At 45.4% G+C, this 15,170-nt stretch overlaps 1 protein-coding gene across 1 annotated transcript; it reads left to right on the top strand.

The window, feature by feature from the left end:
* The first annotated feature begins 2,588 nt into the window (after positions 1 to 2,588).
* LOC144724283 (V-type proton ATPase subunit G 2-like) lies at positions 2,589 to 15,162 on the top strand. The gene is made up of 3 exons (XM_078603270.1): positions 2,589 to 2,981; positions 14,117 to 14,217; positions 14,635 to 15,162. Exons 1-3 carry the CDS (start codon positions 2,900 to 2,902, stop codon positions 14,800 to 14,802), a joined length of 351 nt encoding a protein of 116 aa, XP_078459396.1. The 5' UTR covers positions 2,589 to 2,899; the 3' UTR covers positions 14,803 to 15,162.
* The last annotated feature ends 8 nt before the right edge of the window (positions 15,163 to 15,170 follow it).

Raw genomic sequence — 15,170 nt, 5'->3', positions numbered from 1 at the left:
TTAAAACTTGTTTGAGGTGCACTGATTAGAAAAGCTGAAAAGTGTGCAAAGAAGCATGGGGTGGGGGGGGGGGGCAGTGTGAAAGGGGGGTTAATGTGTGGATTTAAATTGAGAAACTAGAGGAGGAACGCATGGATTGGAGACCATACATAAGTCAGGGATGTTATTTTGATTGCAAAAAAAAAAAATCTCGTGGCCTTGGACAATCTTGCCAAAGAAGGGGAAATACTCAGTGGTGAAGATTAATGACAGAATGTCAGCCAGAGGAAGGAACACGCCCAAGCGGTTATCCACCACGTTGAGATGAAGTGGTGCAATAAGAAGACGCTGGATTGCTGCATCGCACGGCCATGAAAGATTGTCACCGTATGAGAAGGCCTCCATCCAATAGTTCACAGATCATGGCTGATCATAGTGATCTTGAATAGTGCTAATATGAAAGGCAGTTGTCAATCCACTGCTGAATAAAGACCTTGTCACGCAACGCTAGTCAGCACGTAGCCCAATATCGGCAACGCGCAGTGTTCACACTCGAACGCGTATTCACTATAACGCGGTTCTTCCACTAGGGAACTCTTTTCGCTTAACGCGGAAACTTTTCAGGAACGCATCTACCGCGTTAAACGAGGACGACCAACCACTGTATGATGTCGACAGAACTTCATCAACGCCCGGATGGTGCTCATCACGCTGGACTCATCAGCAACGTCAGGCTTTTATTTATTTTAAAAATGTTTACTTTGCCTTTGCTAAATAGGCATCTTGGTGATGAACAGGGGGGGTCAAACAAAATAAAATTAAAATGTGCGTATGTATCATAACGTCTCTAGTGTAGAGTTCTCAAGTTGGTTGATACTCCGATTGGCACGGTTGGCTACGTACGGTGCGAAAGAAGTTCAAGGGAGAGCTGTCCAGCACACGCGTGGAAGTCTCTGTAGCATCAACCTTTGACATGGTTTTGTCTTTAAACGCTTTTCACGAAGGTGTACTCTTTTAACGTATGCATTCGCTCTGTCCAATCATCTGCCTGCCACGGCAGGCAGAGGAGATGATACAACGTCGCTCCTGTAAAGATGATCCAATATAAGAGTCCAGTGTAAAGTTTAAAGGTGGGACTTAGCGTACTGAAACCTGGCCAAATTAGTCAGAGTTGCCCATGAGGGTCTTAATAAATGCCCACGACTTGGCCACAATGGTGATCAAAGCCAAAACCATTTTTAATTATTAATAATATTGGTCGCGAAAGCCTACTTGTTCAACTGATCTGTACATCATGTCTGCAGTATAAAGAGCGTTACTGATGTTTTGATGTTTTGTCTTGTTTGTAAAAGCGTTTGTCCATTCGCTATGTCCGTCTGTAATGGGGGCGGGGGATCATCGTGGCTCTTGTAAATCTAATATAACTAACATTGCATGACAAAGTTGTGCTGCTATTAAAACGGTCCACATTGATCAAAGGGTCGCCTAAAACTCAGAGATGAGACGCAAAGGAATGGGAAAAATATACGAATTGCAAATATGCAAATGTACGTTGGGTTTTTTTTTTTGCTCTCACGAGCTGCCTGTCAGCTTCTGTGTGGCTGCTCATGAGGACAAGCACATGTTGGAAACATTTGGACCAGGGGATTGCAACCTGCGGCTCCCAAGCCGCATGAGGCTTTCCAAGCACTGACTTCGTGATCGTTATTTATTTGTGACCACCAACCGTCTTGTATTCACATTGCATTGCGGCTCTTGAAATAGAGTTTTTTTTTTACCGAATAAAAAAAAATTTGCTTTTGTTATTTCGGTTGCCGACTCCTGATCCAGACGATTCGTACATGGTGCATTAGTTTTATCCACAAAAAGTCGCAAAATGTTAAACTGCCATGCAAATATAAAATCGCGAATGATCGAATTAAGCGAAGGAAAACTCTGCCAATAAAGAGCTTTTACAGCACTTCAAATTAATATATCGTAACGTGTAAGTGTTTCGGGTGAAGGTAGAAAGGTAAATATGCAGTTGCTTTCTCACGCCATCACTGGCGGAAGGTCCTGAATCCCTTTTGGCCTGCTCTTCCACACTGTCCAGACAATGCCCAATCAATGCGGAATGATGATGGCGATAAAGAAAAAACTAATTAACTTTTTTTTTATTTTACCAGGTAAGGCCCACTGATAATAGCCCGACGAAGTTTCTTATCACGTGAACATTTATAGCAGCCTAATACTCTAAATGCATGTTTTCAAATGTAACAGGTTGCCAAGTTCATAGTCACTGTGTTAACCACTGCATCACCGCTTCACCCCAGTCGAATAATAATGATTCCTCATTTAATTTCTCGCTATTGCAATGTCAACTTCCCTCGGTTCAACTCAGCCTAAAAATTAGCGTATGTCACAGCGTGTTGGACATCAGCAGAGGGAAGACAAAGACAGCCAGGCTATACGGCGTTGTCTCCACCAACGCCTGTCGTGCACCACGTGGCCCTAAACAGAGGCTCGCAAACAGCTGTTGCTATGACAGTCCGCAGGCGAACAGGGATCAGTCCTACGCATGACCGAGTGGATTTTTATTTATTTCGCCCCCACCCCGTCATCTCCGTTTTCAAGAACACTGTACACAAAGCGTTGTGACTTTCAAGCGAAGTCACCCGCCGCCCGGTCACCGTCTGGATGAAGCCAGCTGAAATCCCAGCTCATACCTGTCCCAGCAGGTAGAGCAAACGGTAGGGGCGTGTCCTGCGCCCCTGTGGGGTGGGACTAGACCACGCGTGAGCTGCAGACACAGGTTCAATCGAAGCCCTGCCCTGCCGACAGACACGCGTGTCCCGCACGGTCCGTCCGTCTCAACGCCGTCCGCTTGTCTGCACCGTCTTTGACGTTCGCGGTGCGTCTCTGGTTTGGTTTCGAGTCCATCATGACGAGCCAGTCCCAGGGGATTCAGCAGCTCCTCCAGGCTGAGAAGCGAGCTTCTGAAAAGGTGTCAGAGGCGAGGAAACGTAAGTCGCCACTCCGCGTGGTACCGACACGCGTTTTTCTTGTTGTTGTTGTTGTCATGCGATGCTCACGTGGTTATGTATCCGTCTGTGCATCTTGCACACGTCGCTCGTATACGTTAATCTGGCTATGGGTGGTCTACAAGTTATGCTGCGTTTTTGTAGACGCGGGTCTTCTCACAATATTCAGTGTGGCGTGCACGTATGCATATACTTATTCAGAGTCAATTCTTGGTCAAAAGAGTCATGGAGATTTGAAAAATCCAAGTCTTGATGCACTAATGTATGCTATGACTGGGTTATATACTTCTCGACAGGTATTGCATGGCAATGAGCTCATGTTTAAATAGCTGACAACTCTCAACCGTGAGCCCTGATGTCAATACATTGCTGGATGAGGGTAGTGCTGATTTTTTTTTTTACCATACTTCACCACGCTGGTAAGTGATGTTTGGTAAAGGCTCGGAGCACGATGGCATTGACTGCAATACCTTCTGCTGACCTAATCAGGGTAGGAGGAACACCACGTTACTATGGCAGGGCTGAGTGATGCATCAGATGGCCGCTATTGGCTTGAATCAAAGCGCTACTTTGGTTCGTTCGTATCTCAGTCCGCTTGTCCCGGTGAGGGTCGCGGCGGCAGCGCGTTGAGTAGTGGCGGTCCAGACCTCCCTCTCCCTGGCGACAGATTCGAGCACTACACTACACTGCTATACACTATACACTACACTACTATACACTACACTACTATACACTACTATACACTATACACTACACTATGATACACTACACTACTATACACTGCACTACTATACTATACAATAAACTACTATGCACTACACTACTATACACTCTACATACTATACACGAATATACACTACTATACACTACACTACTATACACTACACTACTATATACTACAATACGCTACACTACACTACTATGCACTACACTACTATACACTACACTACTATATACTACAATACGCTACACTACACTACTATGCACTACACTACTATACACTATACATACTATACACAAATATACACTATGCACTACTATACACTACACTACTATACACTACACTATTATACACTATACATTGCTATACACCAGTGACGTGCGGTGAGGTCAATGGCTGGGGAGGCACTGGCTCGGGTCAGAGCCAGATTCACACACTGAGGGGGGCGTGTCCTCACTGAGGGGGCGTGTCCTCACTGAGGGGGGCGTGTTAGACACGCCCCCCTCAGTGAGGCAGATGTGATAGCTGCCTCCCCTGGTGCTTTTTCATTGCAGTTTCATGACGAGACCAGCGAGCCTAAATATATTTTTACAAATACGTGAAATAAGTTACCTGGAGTATGGAAGGCGAGGACATGAAATGAAGGGGTCTACAAACATTACATTGGTGACATACTGAGACAGTAACAGGCACGCGCTTATTGCCCGCGCTCCATCCAGTTCTCGAGGGGTTGCGCAATCAGAGGGGAGGCTGAGCTCGTCGCTGCCTCACCTCTCGTCTCTTCCTGTATTTGCAGCGGAGCTTCGCAAATTTGGCGAGTTTGACTATGAAAATGATTGGAATCGTACAGAAATTACATTTATAACACAGATCAGTGGAAAAATCGTAATATTTATTTGATTTGATTATTTTTTTGACTTTTCGTAACAGCTATTTTCATTGGAGTATGACAGGTGAGGCTCTGCCTTCCCTGCCTCCCCTGCCTCCCCTGACCGCACGTCCCTGCTATACACAGACTCTAGCTCTGCCTGGGTAACTCCCAGGCGTTCCCAGGCCAGCCGAGCGACGTCGTCCCGCCAGCAGCAGCCTGCCCTGCGAGGCCCCGGGGTCTTCCCCCTGTACTCATTTTGTTAAAGCGAGCACAAATACGCTCGCAATTACACTTTCCAAAACATTTGGGCCACCTCGTATTCGTTTAGTCCTGTACGATGTATTCTCAGCATATCGTACTGAAGAGATAAATGCGAGAATTCGTCTAAGCCAGTGGTTCTTCTTAACCGGGGGTGCGAGATGCCCCTTTCTGGGGGGTGCGAGACATGGCCAGATTTGTTTAGAAGGGAAGACATCGATGAAAAAAAACAAAAAAAAACAAATTAAAAAATTAAACATTTTTTTGTTTTCGATTGAGAACCAAAGTAGATGTTGGTCTAAGACAAGGGCCAGCAACTAAAATTAACAATGAGGCTTTTTTTGTTGGAATTCGGTAACCCCCCCTCCACCCTCAATATTTCAAGAGTCGCAATGCAATGTGAATACGAGACGGTGGTGGTCCTTAATAAATAAATAACGGCAGCAGGTTTGCCCCCCTCCCCCTAACCAGGCGATTGCTGAAGAGGCTAGAGTCTCGATTTAAAGCTTTCGTGACTGCAGAGAATTCATCTTCTTGGTTCTTTCGGTAAAGTCACGTGACTTTACCGAAAGAACCAAGAAGAGGCTAGAGTCTGTGTATGGCAGTCAGTGCCGGATTAAGCTAGTGCGGGGCCTGTAGCATATGTTGCTATAAAGGGGCCCTAAATTGAACAAAAAAAACACGTCAATATGAAAACACATAAATGTTTAACTTGCATAGTAAAGTAATTGCATTTTTTAGCATTTGCTATACGGCCAGATAATACGACAAATCGCTAACCTTAAAAATCCAGTCGTTCATAAAAGTTGAAGGCGGTATAGTACTACAGTAATAGAGCAAGTGCAGAATCACTGAACCGGAATTGAGAGCTTGAAATCATTTAGCGCGGGGCCCCTGAAAGTGCGGGGCCCGTAGCATATGTAGCTACTTTTGCTGCTAGGATAATCCGGCACTGATGGTAGTGTATAGTTGTGTATCATGGTGTTCTTACCGCTTGCAGTCTTTATTCGCGACAGTGATCTGGGTGTAGCTATGAGATCCGCGGGGGTCAATGTGCAGCTCGAGCGAGTCGAAATGCACTGTATTGGCACTGCTTGGTGCGGGGTGGTTGCGTGTGTGTGTGGAAGCATTCATCCAGCAGTGGATAGACAATGATATTGATACAGAAACAGTACTGGATAGACGGTGACGTGAACTGCCTCGCTTTTGCCAAACTCGAAGCGCCCACTCGCCCTTTGCGATTCCGTCAAGGGCAAATGACAAACTCGGAAAACTGGCACCGTGCATTAATAGTTCACAGGCGTTGGTTGATATTAATTAAAAGTCCAACGTTCAAGGTTTTTTTTGTGCACACTGAAGCAAAAACGCGATGTTTACTCAACGATTTTGATTACCAGACGACTTCCAAAATGCGTGCGCAATTCACAGCTATGCATATACAAGTGGAAAACTGTTCAGGGTTATCCACTTATAGATACCGTATCTCACTCAGTACCGGATTATCCTCGTAGCAAAAGTAGCTACATATGTAGTAGCTACGGGCCCCGCACTTTCAAGGGCCCGGTGCTAAATGCTTTCAAGCTATCAATTCCGGTTCAGTGATTCTGCACTTGCTCTATTACTATAGTACTATACCGCCTTCAACTTCTATGAACGACTGGGTGTTTAAGGTTAGCGATTTGTCATATTTGGCTGTATAGAAAATGAAAAAATACACTAACTTTACTATGCAAGTAAAAAAAAATGTGTTTTAATATTTGTGGGTTATTTTACTTTAGGGCCCCTTTAGAACATCATGCTACAGGCCCCGCACTAGTTTCATCAATGATTGTATTACTTCGTCCTCAACATGTGATTGAATGTGGCGAACGCTTTGCAGTTATATGTTGCTTTCTGTAAAAATTTTCTCAAATAGTGTGGTATTTATAAACGGATCACTCTGGTGCCGTAATATAACAACAACAACAAAAACACACAAAAACATTCGTCAATAACACTGTGGCCTTAAAATGAACGTATATGACAGACGACGTTTCGGGCAATGGACCTTCTTCATAGCACATAGAAGCACAGTAGTACTGTAGCAGTACTATTACAATACGTGCTTCATTAAGCCACGTGTATGTTGGCACACCTGTGATCCATCTCTTAGGAGACGACGGTTGGTGGATCACGTAGAGATCTGTGAATCCCACAAGTCCAGCTGAGGCTGCTATGCACTCTGGATATGGCCAATCAGAGTATTTTACAGAGGTCGCAAACGGGTTTTGATTCCTTACCCGTACCCGTACCCGGCCGCACCAGGGTCGCAAATGGGTACCCGTACCTGTACCCGGCCGGGTACGGGTAGCCGGGTATCGGGTAGGGTACGGGTATCGGGTACCCGGTTTGCGACCTCTGGTATTTTCCCCGAGTATGCTTTGAGGGATATCTCCTCGTGATCCTCTGATAATTGTTTCTGCACGAAGGGAGGAAATCACACTCGGTTTTAAATGAAATGTGGCCAAGCATCCCAATGCGGCAGGACCCCTCCTTGAAATAGTCTTTAGACTCAGTGAGGCTTTCCTTGGATCAAAGTGAATGGCATTGATGTGATAAGTGACAGCGTGGGAGGAGCGAAGGCCAAACGCCCTTTGAGAAGGGGTTCTCCAGAGGTGCCTTTAGTTGGAGACATTTCCGCGAGCAGTGGCGTGAGCAAGCACTTGCAGGGACTGCACCTTTATACATACATAGTTTATCTATTATATCTGTCATGTGCCCTTAAGTTTGTCCTTGGGACGGGGATTGTAAGCAATCGGGCCAGCGCCCATCTGTTCCTTGTTTGCAAAACAAAACAAAAGCGCGTGAGTTCGCCAGATCGCGCCGGCGTGGGTAAGCCACCCCCCAAACCATGAGCCGGAGTCGGGTGGTTTGTGGTTTGGTCGAACCGGGCGTTTTGTTGGTTCCCGGTCACTCACAAGGACGCACACAGCCCCCCCTCCCCCACCACGCACTTATCCGGCTTCGGGCAGAAATGTAACAATAAATAAATAAACTACGGCCCGTCCGAATGTTTCATTTCTAGACTCGACACAAACAAGCTCCTAGTCGTCAACGTAGTCAACCTCGTTACCCGGAGGTGCAGAGGAAGGACAACAAATTTAACAGCACAAAAAAATCAGTTCTAAAGAAATGAGTTTTCATTCGAGATGATGACTTAAAAGTGCATCACAGCTCCCAGTGGATTCCTAATGTCGGTGAGAAGAGCGTTCCAGACGGCCGCAGAAGCGCATCTGAAAGCGCGCGACGCGGTGGCCGCCGTCTTTGTTCGATGGTCAGCCAAAAAGCCCTCCCGCTGCGACGATGCTGACCGGAGTTGGCGTGCTGCTTTGTGCTCCTTGGCGAGAGACGACGTGCGTTGACAATGGCTGTTGATGAGCAACATTGGGATCGTTATCCAGGGTGCGCCGGTTCCATCTGCCGGCGCGGCATTTTAAGGAATGGGCAAGGCTTGTGTTTTAACCGCACAATAATCAGGCTGTCTGCACTGCTGTCGGGGCGAAGAACGGCGAACTCCCACCTCTTTGGGACGTCTAGGCCAGTGTGGAAAGTAGGCCAATATGCGTTCTAAGACGAGCTCTCCAGAGCTCTGCCTAGTGGTGGACCTTCAGTCAGCAGTGGCATGAGCAAGACATTGCAAGATATGCACTTTTGTTTTTTTACACAAACGTGGTTTTATATTTAGCCAAAAACCCCTTTACTCAAAGGGCCATTGGCTCGTGGTAGTCTTCCTTGTGGACCCCAGGCAGACAGGAAGGAGAAATTCCACATTCCCACGACGGGGACAGTGTGTCCTCAGCACCAATGATGTTGACTTGCCACAAAGTGGTGGTTAATTTTATCGACCCAGGAACGGAAAATTAGCTGATTTTGACGGCACTACTCAGAACCTATGATCCACTCGCTCCAAGCACAGCAACAGCTGATGAGATACGGCTCACAGGTTTGGCCTTGAAAACTTCTACCTGGTGATGTTCATACTTTATATTAAATGTTTTTTTGGTTTTGTCACGTTTTTTTAATTCCATGAACCCAGAATAAGGAGGTGATTGCATCCAGCTTTCGCTATTAATCTAATCAAGTTGCTGTGCGCCGAACATCCGACGTGAACGTTACGCGCTATCCCCTAATCATCAATGACAATTCCTAGCTAAATCCACGAACCAAATCCTACGCCGATCTGAACCACTTTGCTTGCCGACAAGCCTAAGCCTATCAATAACAAAGATTTCGATTTAAAGCTTTCGTGACTGCAGGGATTCATCTTCTTGGTTCTTTCGGTAAAGTCACGTAGAAGGGAAGTAATAAAATAATAAAAATAAAACATGATAAAAAATATATAAAAGGGAAATAATAAAAGAATAAAAATTCAACATAATACAAATATTTTATTATGTTTTATTTGTATTCTTTTATTATAAAAAAATAATAAAAATAAAACATAATAAAATATTTTTATTGTGTTTTTTTTATAATTGTATTACCAAGAAGAATAACACAGATCTCGACCCATAACGCCACCAACCTTGCGACCGGAGCTGTCCACCGTTGGGGGTGTGGGGAGGTGGGGGCAGCGGAGGAGGGGGCGGGGTGCCCCCCCCCACCGCCGCCTGCAAACTAAACTGGGAGTATTACATCTGACACCGTGACGTCGTAACGCGCGCCCCCCCCCCAAAGCGCGGGGCCCGGGGCGGTCACCCATCATTCCGCCATGCCCTAGTACGGCTCTGCTTTTCTACGAACATTGCTATACTTCTACGCGTCTTCCCCAACACGAGCTCGCGTGGTGGTTCTCGCACTTCCTACTCGGAGTGCGTTTTTGTTGTCGCCTTTGTTCAAGTTGCATTTCCTCGTCCGGATGGGAATTGCACAAGGATGTGAGATTTCCACGCAACGCTAAACCTGATGCTCTTTTTGATCATTCCTTTAACACCGAAACCACAACCCTACCCCATGTCTAACCCCATCACGTACTATCTGAAGCATAAACACAAACCATGCGATTAACACGAACCTTGCTACTAACACGAATCCTATCCTTGTTTCCCAACACTGACCACTCAAGACATTTAAAAATGTGTTACTCGAGTATTTTTCTTTCGTTCGGTCAGGTTATATTCTCACGTGGACCCTAATTAAAGAAACACGTGCTCTTTCAACGCAGGATTTGCTGATTCACGACTATATAAACGGCCATGAGCCTCCAGCCACAAAAAGACAAAAACCCACTGGCTTCCTTTATACAGGTACTTGGTTTAAAACAACAACAAGGCTGGAGTATGTGAGTGTAAGTGTCGTTGTTTTAAACTGGTGGGGCAAGCAGTGCAGCGGTACGAACCCGGCGACATGAGTTTGAGTCCCGCTCACGGCCACCAACACCAGTGACGATTATCTTAATCGGTCCTGAGGTCTCCTCTAGGTCGACTCGGACTCAAATGAGTAGCTGGTGCGATGTGTAAAAATCGCGACTAGAGAGACAAAGGCGGCCGGGCGTGGTGCTGGCCACCCACCGCCTCGTGTGCCGTGTCGGCCCTCATTGGTTGCTCGCTAATTGCACTTGCCCCTACAGTCTGTTAAGGCTATGGGGGGGGGATCATTTGTCTTTGTAATGAGATGGGCTATGGATTTTGGCACAATAGCAGTGCCAATTTTGACGACATTAATTATTCGAGTGGACGACAAACGTGGGGAATTCCAGTCGAGTCGGAGTGCGTGGATTTTATTTAATCGTTTTCATTGCCTAGTCTACTGAAGAAGTCAGTAGTTATGAAATGGTGGTGTAAGTGGTGTGCGATTTCTCTGAACCCAGCAATATCAACGTATTTAACGATGCTGCTGCGTTGGCAGAGGTAGAGAAGCAGAAATAACAAACGTAAAAAGGTCGACACATTGGTCAACATCACTACCCCCATAAGGAAATATATATATACAACAGGCAACATTTGAGATGGTACACATATATATCAGATCAGCCAATCAGGGAACTCGGTAAATGTGTAATATTCAGTACTTCCTTCGTGGTGGCACTGCAACGTCGAATAACGCTCACTAAATAATCTTATCTTCTTGGTTCTTTCGGTAATGTCACGTAGAAGGGAAATAATAAAATAATAAAAATGAAACATAATAAAATAATGCTCACGACGTTTCGGCCACAACGCAAGAAGCCGTCCTCAGGTGAAGAACAGGTCTGTCGGAAAGACAGCGTCTGAACAGGTCTTTCCGACAGACCTGTTCTTCACCTGAGGACGGATTCTTGCGTTGTGGTCGAAACGTCGTGAGCATTATTTTATTATGTTTTATTCTTATTATTTCCCTTCTACGTGACTTTACCGAAAGAACCAAGAAGATGAATCCCTGCAGTCACGAAAGCTTTAAATCGATAAATAATCTTAGTTTGCGTTTCCATTCAGACGAGAGTGGTTAATTTCGTCTCATCGTCGTGCTTGGATCTTTGGGGGTAGTGGATGCACGAGCTCACCCTCGTCTCCGAGCAGGCTACAATCAGCAATGTTGAATGCCGCGTGGTCTCGGACTGCGGTATTGGTTTGCTGCTTTGCCCACGCTTGCATTTGGTGTTGACAAATCGGCAGGACGTAATGTACCGTCCTTTTCGTACTTCCAGGTTTTATTTTGATGGTTTACTTGAGCGGTTTGCTTACCTTTTTCGCTATTTTGCACTTGAATACAGTTGTTTTTGTACTGCCTGTTGATGTAACACGCTGACCCGCCCCGACTCGACATCTGTGAAAAAAAAAGAACTTCATAGCTCATCGGATTCCACCTCCAGTCGAAATAAATATTCTGATTCTGAATGTATCGATTAACATGTTAATTAAACACACGCGTGAAGCTCGCGTGCACGATGTTACACTCTCAGGTTCGACCACTATATTTTACTGTCTGTTTCTTTTCCGGGAAGATTGTTATCATATTATTGGTTCTTTCGGTAAAGTCACGTAGAAGGGCAATAATAAAATAAAATAATAAGAATTTTTTTTATTTTAATTGTTTTATCATTTCCCTTCTACGCGACTTTACCGAAAGAACCAAGAATATGAATCCCTGCAGTCAAGAAAGCTTTAAATCGAAACATTGTTCTCCTGTTGCCTATCATCATCTATAAGCAGTGTCGAATTGCATCGCACAGTCGCACAGTTTCTGAAAATGTCGAAAGGCGATATAAGAGTGGGCTGATCGAGATATCAATCCTCTACTAATGAAGTGTTACTTCGTAGACTTAATTATACATTACATCATATATAATTAACAAAAAAGTCATATATGTTTAATTTTCGTTTGCAAGAGGATCTCTCTCGTGGGTAAATACATGTTTAGATTTAGGGTTTCAGGAAAAAAGGTTAATGAAAACATTCCCATTAGCAACACATTTGCTTCTGTAAATTTACCGAAAATTAGACAGGTTCTGTTTATTAAAATTGTCGAACTTTACGAAATATAAATTGGCCGACATTCAATGCCCAGCTTGTGTACATTTAATTACATGTTAACATGCCTGTTATTAATTCGCCATATACTGCTAATGCACTTTTTTTAATGCGAAACGATACGTGTTAAAATGTTTAATGTATTATTACGTTATCCGTGTAGATTTTCGACATATGTTTGACCCAGTCATTTAGAGGAAAATAGGTGCCCCTATTAGTGAAATATACTTTAACACAGCAAGACGGTGCACGGTCGGTTCGATGTTACGTAACGATGTGCATTCCTTTGCCAGTCCACTTGGGATGAAGGCATTCCCATGCCATGTCAGTCATAGCGGGGGGTTTTTACCATACTTCACCACTGTGAGCAGCAGCGCGGATTGGCGAAATAATGCCCCGAGGACAGGTTCAGATGATCACTTTGCTACTGATGTTAGCCGTGCCCGGGAATAGAACTCAGGCGATCAGGTTCGTAGCGCAGTGTGCTGACCACTGGTCACCGCTCCACCCCTGTTGTTGCAACACATTCCTGCGGAAGGAGCTGGTAGCAACGTTGGGTTGCTCGGTCAATGGCCAGGGTCAACGGCGGCGTGGTGTATTCCGCAAATATGGCCGACTGTGAGGGCGGGCACAAGCCGGCGTGAGTAGGTTAAACGTTGAGTTTTATGAGGGCACCACGGGGTGACCAGCCCCACCCTCCCCACCCAGCCCCACCTTCCCCACCCAGCCCCTCCTCACCCTACCCACCCAGCCCCTCCCCATCCTCCCCACCCAGTCCCTCCCTCCCCACCCAGCCCCTACCTGCACGACGGACGGACACAATATTCCCCTGTGGACTGGTGTCACCAGGAGGTTCCTACCAGTAATTATGCAGTATTGAGTTATGCACTTAATTGTTTTTCTCATTGTGTGGCTAAAATGTTACATTTGCACTCAAGTCCATGCGCCCATGTATGACTGCCCTCCTCTCACACTGGAAACGATATGGCCCGTCACGTAATGTTATCTCGCAACAGAATGCACAAGTGTAAATCATTCACTTCAATGTGGAATTGTACCCGAGTTAGCGACCATGGTAATTCTGTAGTTCATTGCACCGTAACGTTAAAGGATTGCAGAATCGGTGGGTGACCCTGTGCCATGAATCCAGCATCCTCTAAGAGAGCTCCCCGGCCACGGCTAACATCAGTCGCGAGTATTAGAGTACAGTACAACAGTGGACTTTGCTGCCACAGACGGAGTTTCAGACAGTGGGTTTCGACACTTCCCTTAATTGAAACGTGCAATTTCACGACGTTAATTTGTAATCCGTATCTAATTATACACCACAAATTAATGCGCCATCTATATTCGAATTACACGATACATAGTTAACGATAATTGGAAATTAAATCGTCAATAACACTTCTCTAAATGTAAAAAAAAAACATCTATGATAGATGACAAATCGGCCAATTGTCCTCTGCTCTGAAAAAGGACCATTGCCCGAAAAAGTCATCAAAATCCATATTAATTTCCCCTTAAGGGCAGAAATATTGAATGTAGAATTTTTGTCATTCGTGCTTGTGTACCACTGCCAATGCGATACCACAACAAACTGTTGTTACATTGACTCGAGTAATTTGTAATGTGAATGTATTTTACCCATTTATGCCCGTGCCCCGCCCGGATCCTTTCAGTGCCCCTTTGGGGAAGTGCGCACTGCAGACACAAACTTCCCCCCTCCGCCCCCCCACATTTCGTGGCGATGACACATTTCTTACTTTGCTTGGCCATGCAGGCAAGACACGCCGTCTAAAACAAGCCAAGGAGGAGGCTCAGGCAGAGATCGATCAGTACCGACTCCAGCGCGAGAACGAATTCCGCAAGAAACAGGACTCCGTAAGTATCCTGAACCGCGTGGCTTGGGCAGATGTTTAAATGTAATGGCCCGCATTATTGTTACCCATTAGGTTTTTTTTCCACCCTTGCAAAATTTCTGACGTAACTCAAATTGCCATTTCATGGCAGCTTCAGCACTTTCGTCAGCGCTTGAAAATGCAGTAATGGCAATGGAGTGAGCACAACATGTTGGTTTTGATGATGCTCGCGCGTTATGGAATGTAGGAAAAATAGCTCAATCGAGCATCGCATCCCCTCTGGGACAAAGTGATGCACGAACACTCCCCGTGCGCCCGAGATAACGCACGTCAAGTTACAACGCCGCTGGATACGGCTGTACATGACACTCGCAATCATAGCGTCAGGTCGAAGTGGCGAGACGTCCTGATCGAGGGTGTTCTCCCCTTCCGCTTGCAGATAATGGGTTCGCAAGGTAACATGTCGACCAAGATCGATGAGGACACGCGGACCCGCATCCAAACCGTGCGCGGGAACTACCAGACCAACAAGGAGATGGTTCTAAAGCAGCTGCTCGCCATCATCAGCGACATCAAGCCCGAGATACACCAGAATTATCACAGCTGAGCCACGGCATGCGACTCACGGGGAAAGATGGAACCGTGCAGAATCGTTGCAGGAAATTCAGCTCGACCATCGCACGCAGCGCGTAACCACCAACCCAGCTAATAGCGTCAAAGCAGATAACCTATTTAAGTATAGCTTGTTAAAAAATTTAACTAAGTTATATTTCTTCTTCAAATAACTTGATAACACTATCATTAAGAGATATGCACATACACCTATACCATAAGAACCTGGTTGTGTAATTTATATTTAATTTAAAATTACTGGTGTTGGATAAATCCAGGTGATGATTTGTGTGAATTATTGTATAAATGCGTGTGGTGGTTGATAAAGCGTCGTAATTAAACAAATGTCCACGTATTCCAAAC

The sequence above is a fragment of the Lampetra planeri genome, chromosome 20 (genome assembly GCF_965212315.1).
Source record: "Lampetra planeri chromosome 20, kcLamPlan1.2.h2, whole genome shotgun sequence".
NCBI lineage: Eukaryota > Metazoa > Chordata > Hyperoartia > Petromyzontiformes > Petromyzontidae > Lampetra > Lampetra planeri.
This window is presented reverse-complemented; position numbering and strand designations above follow the sequence as displayed.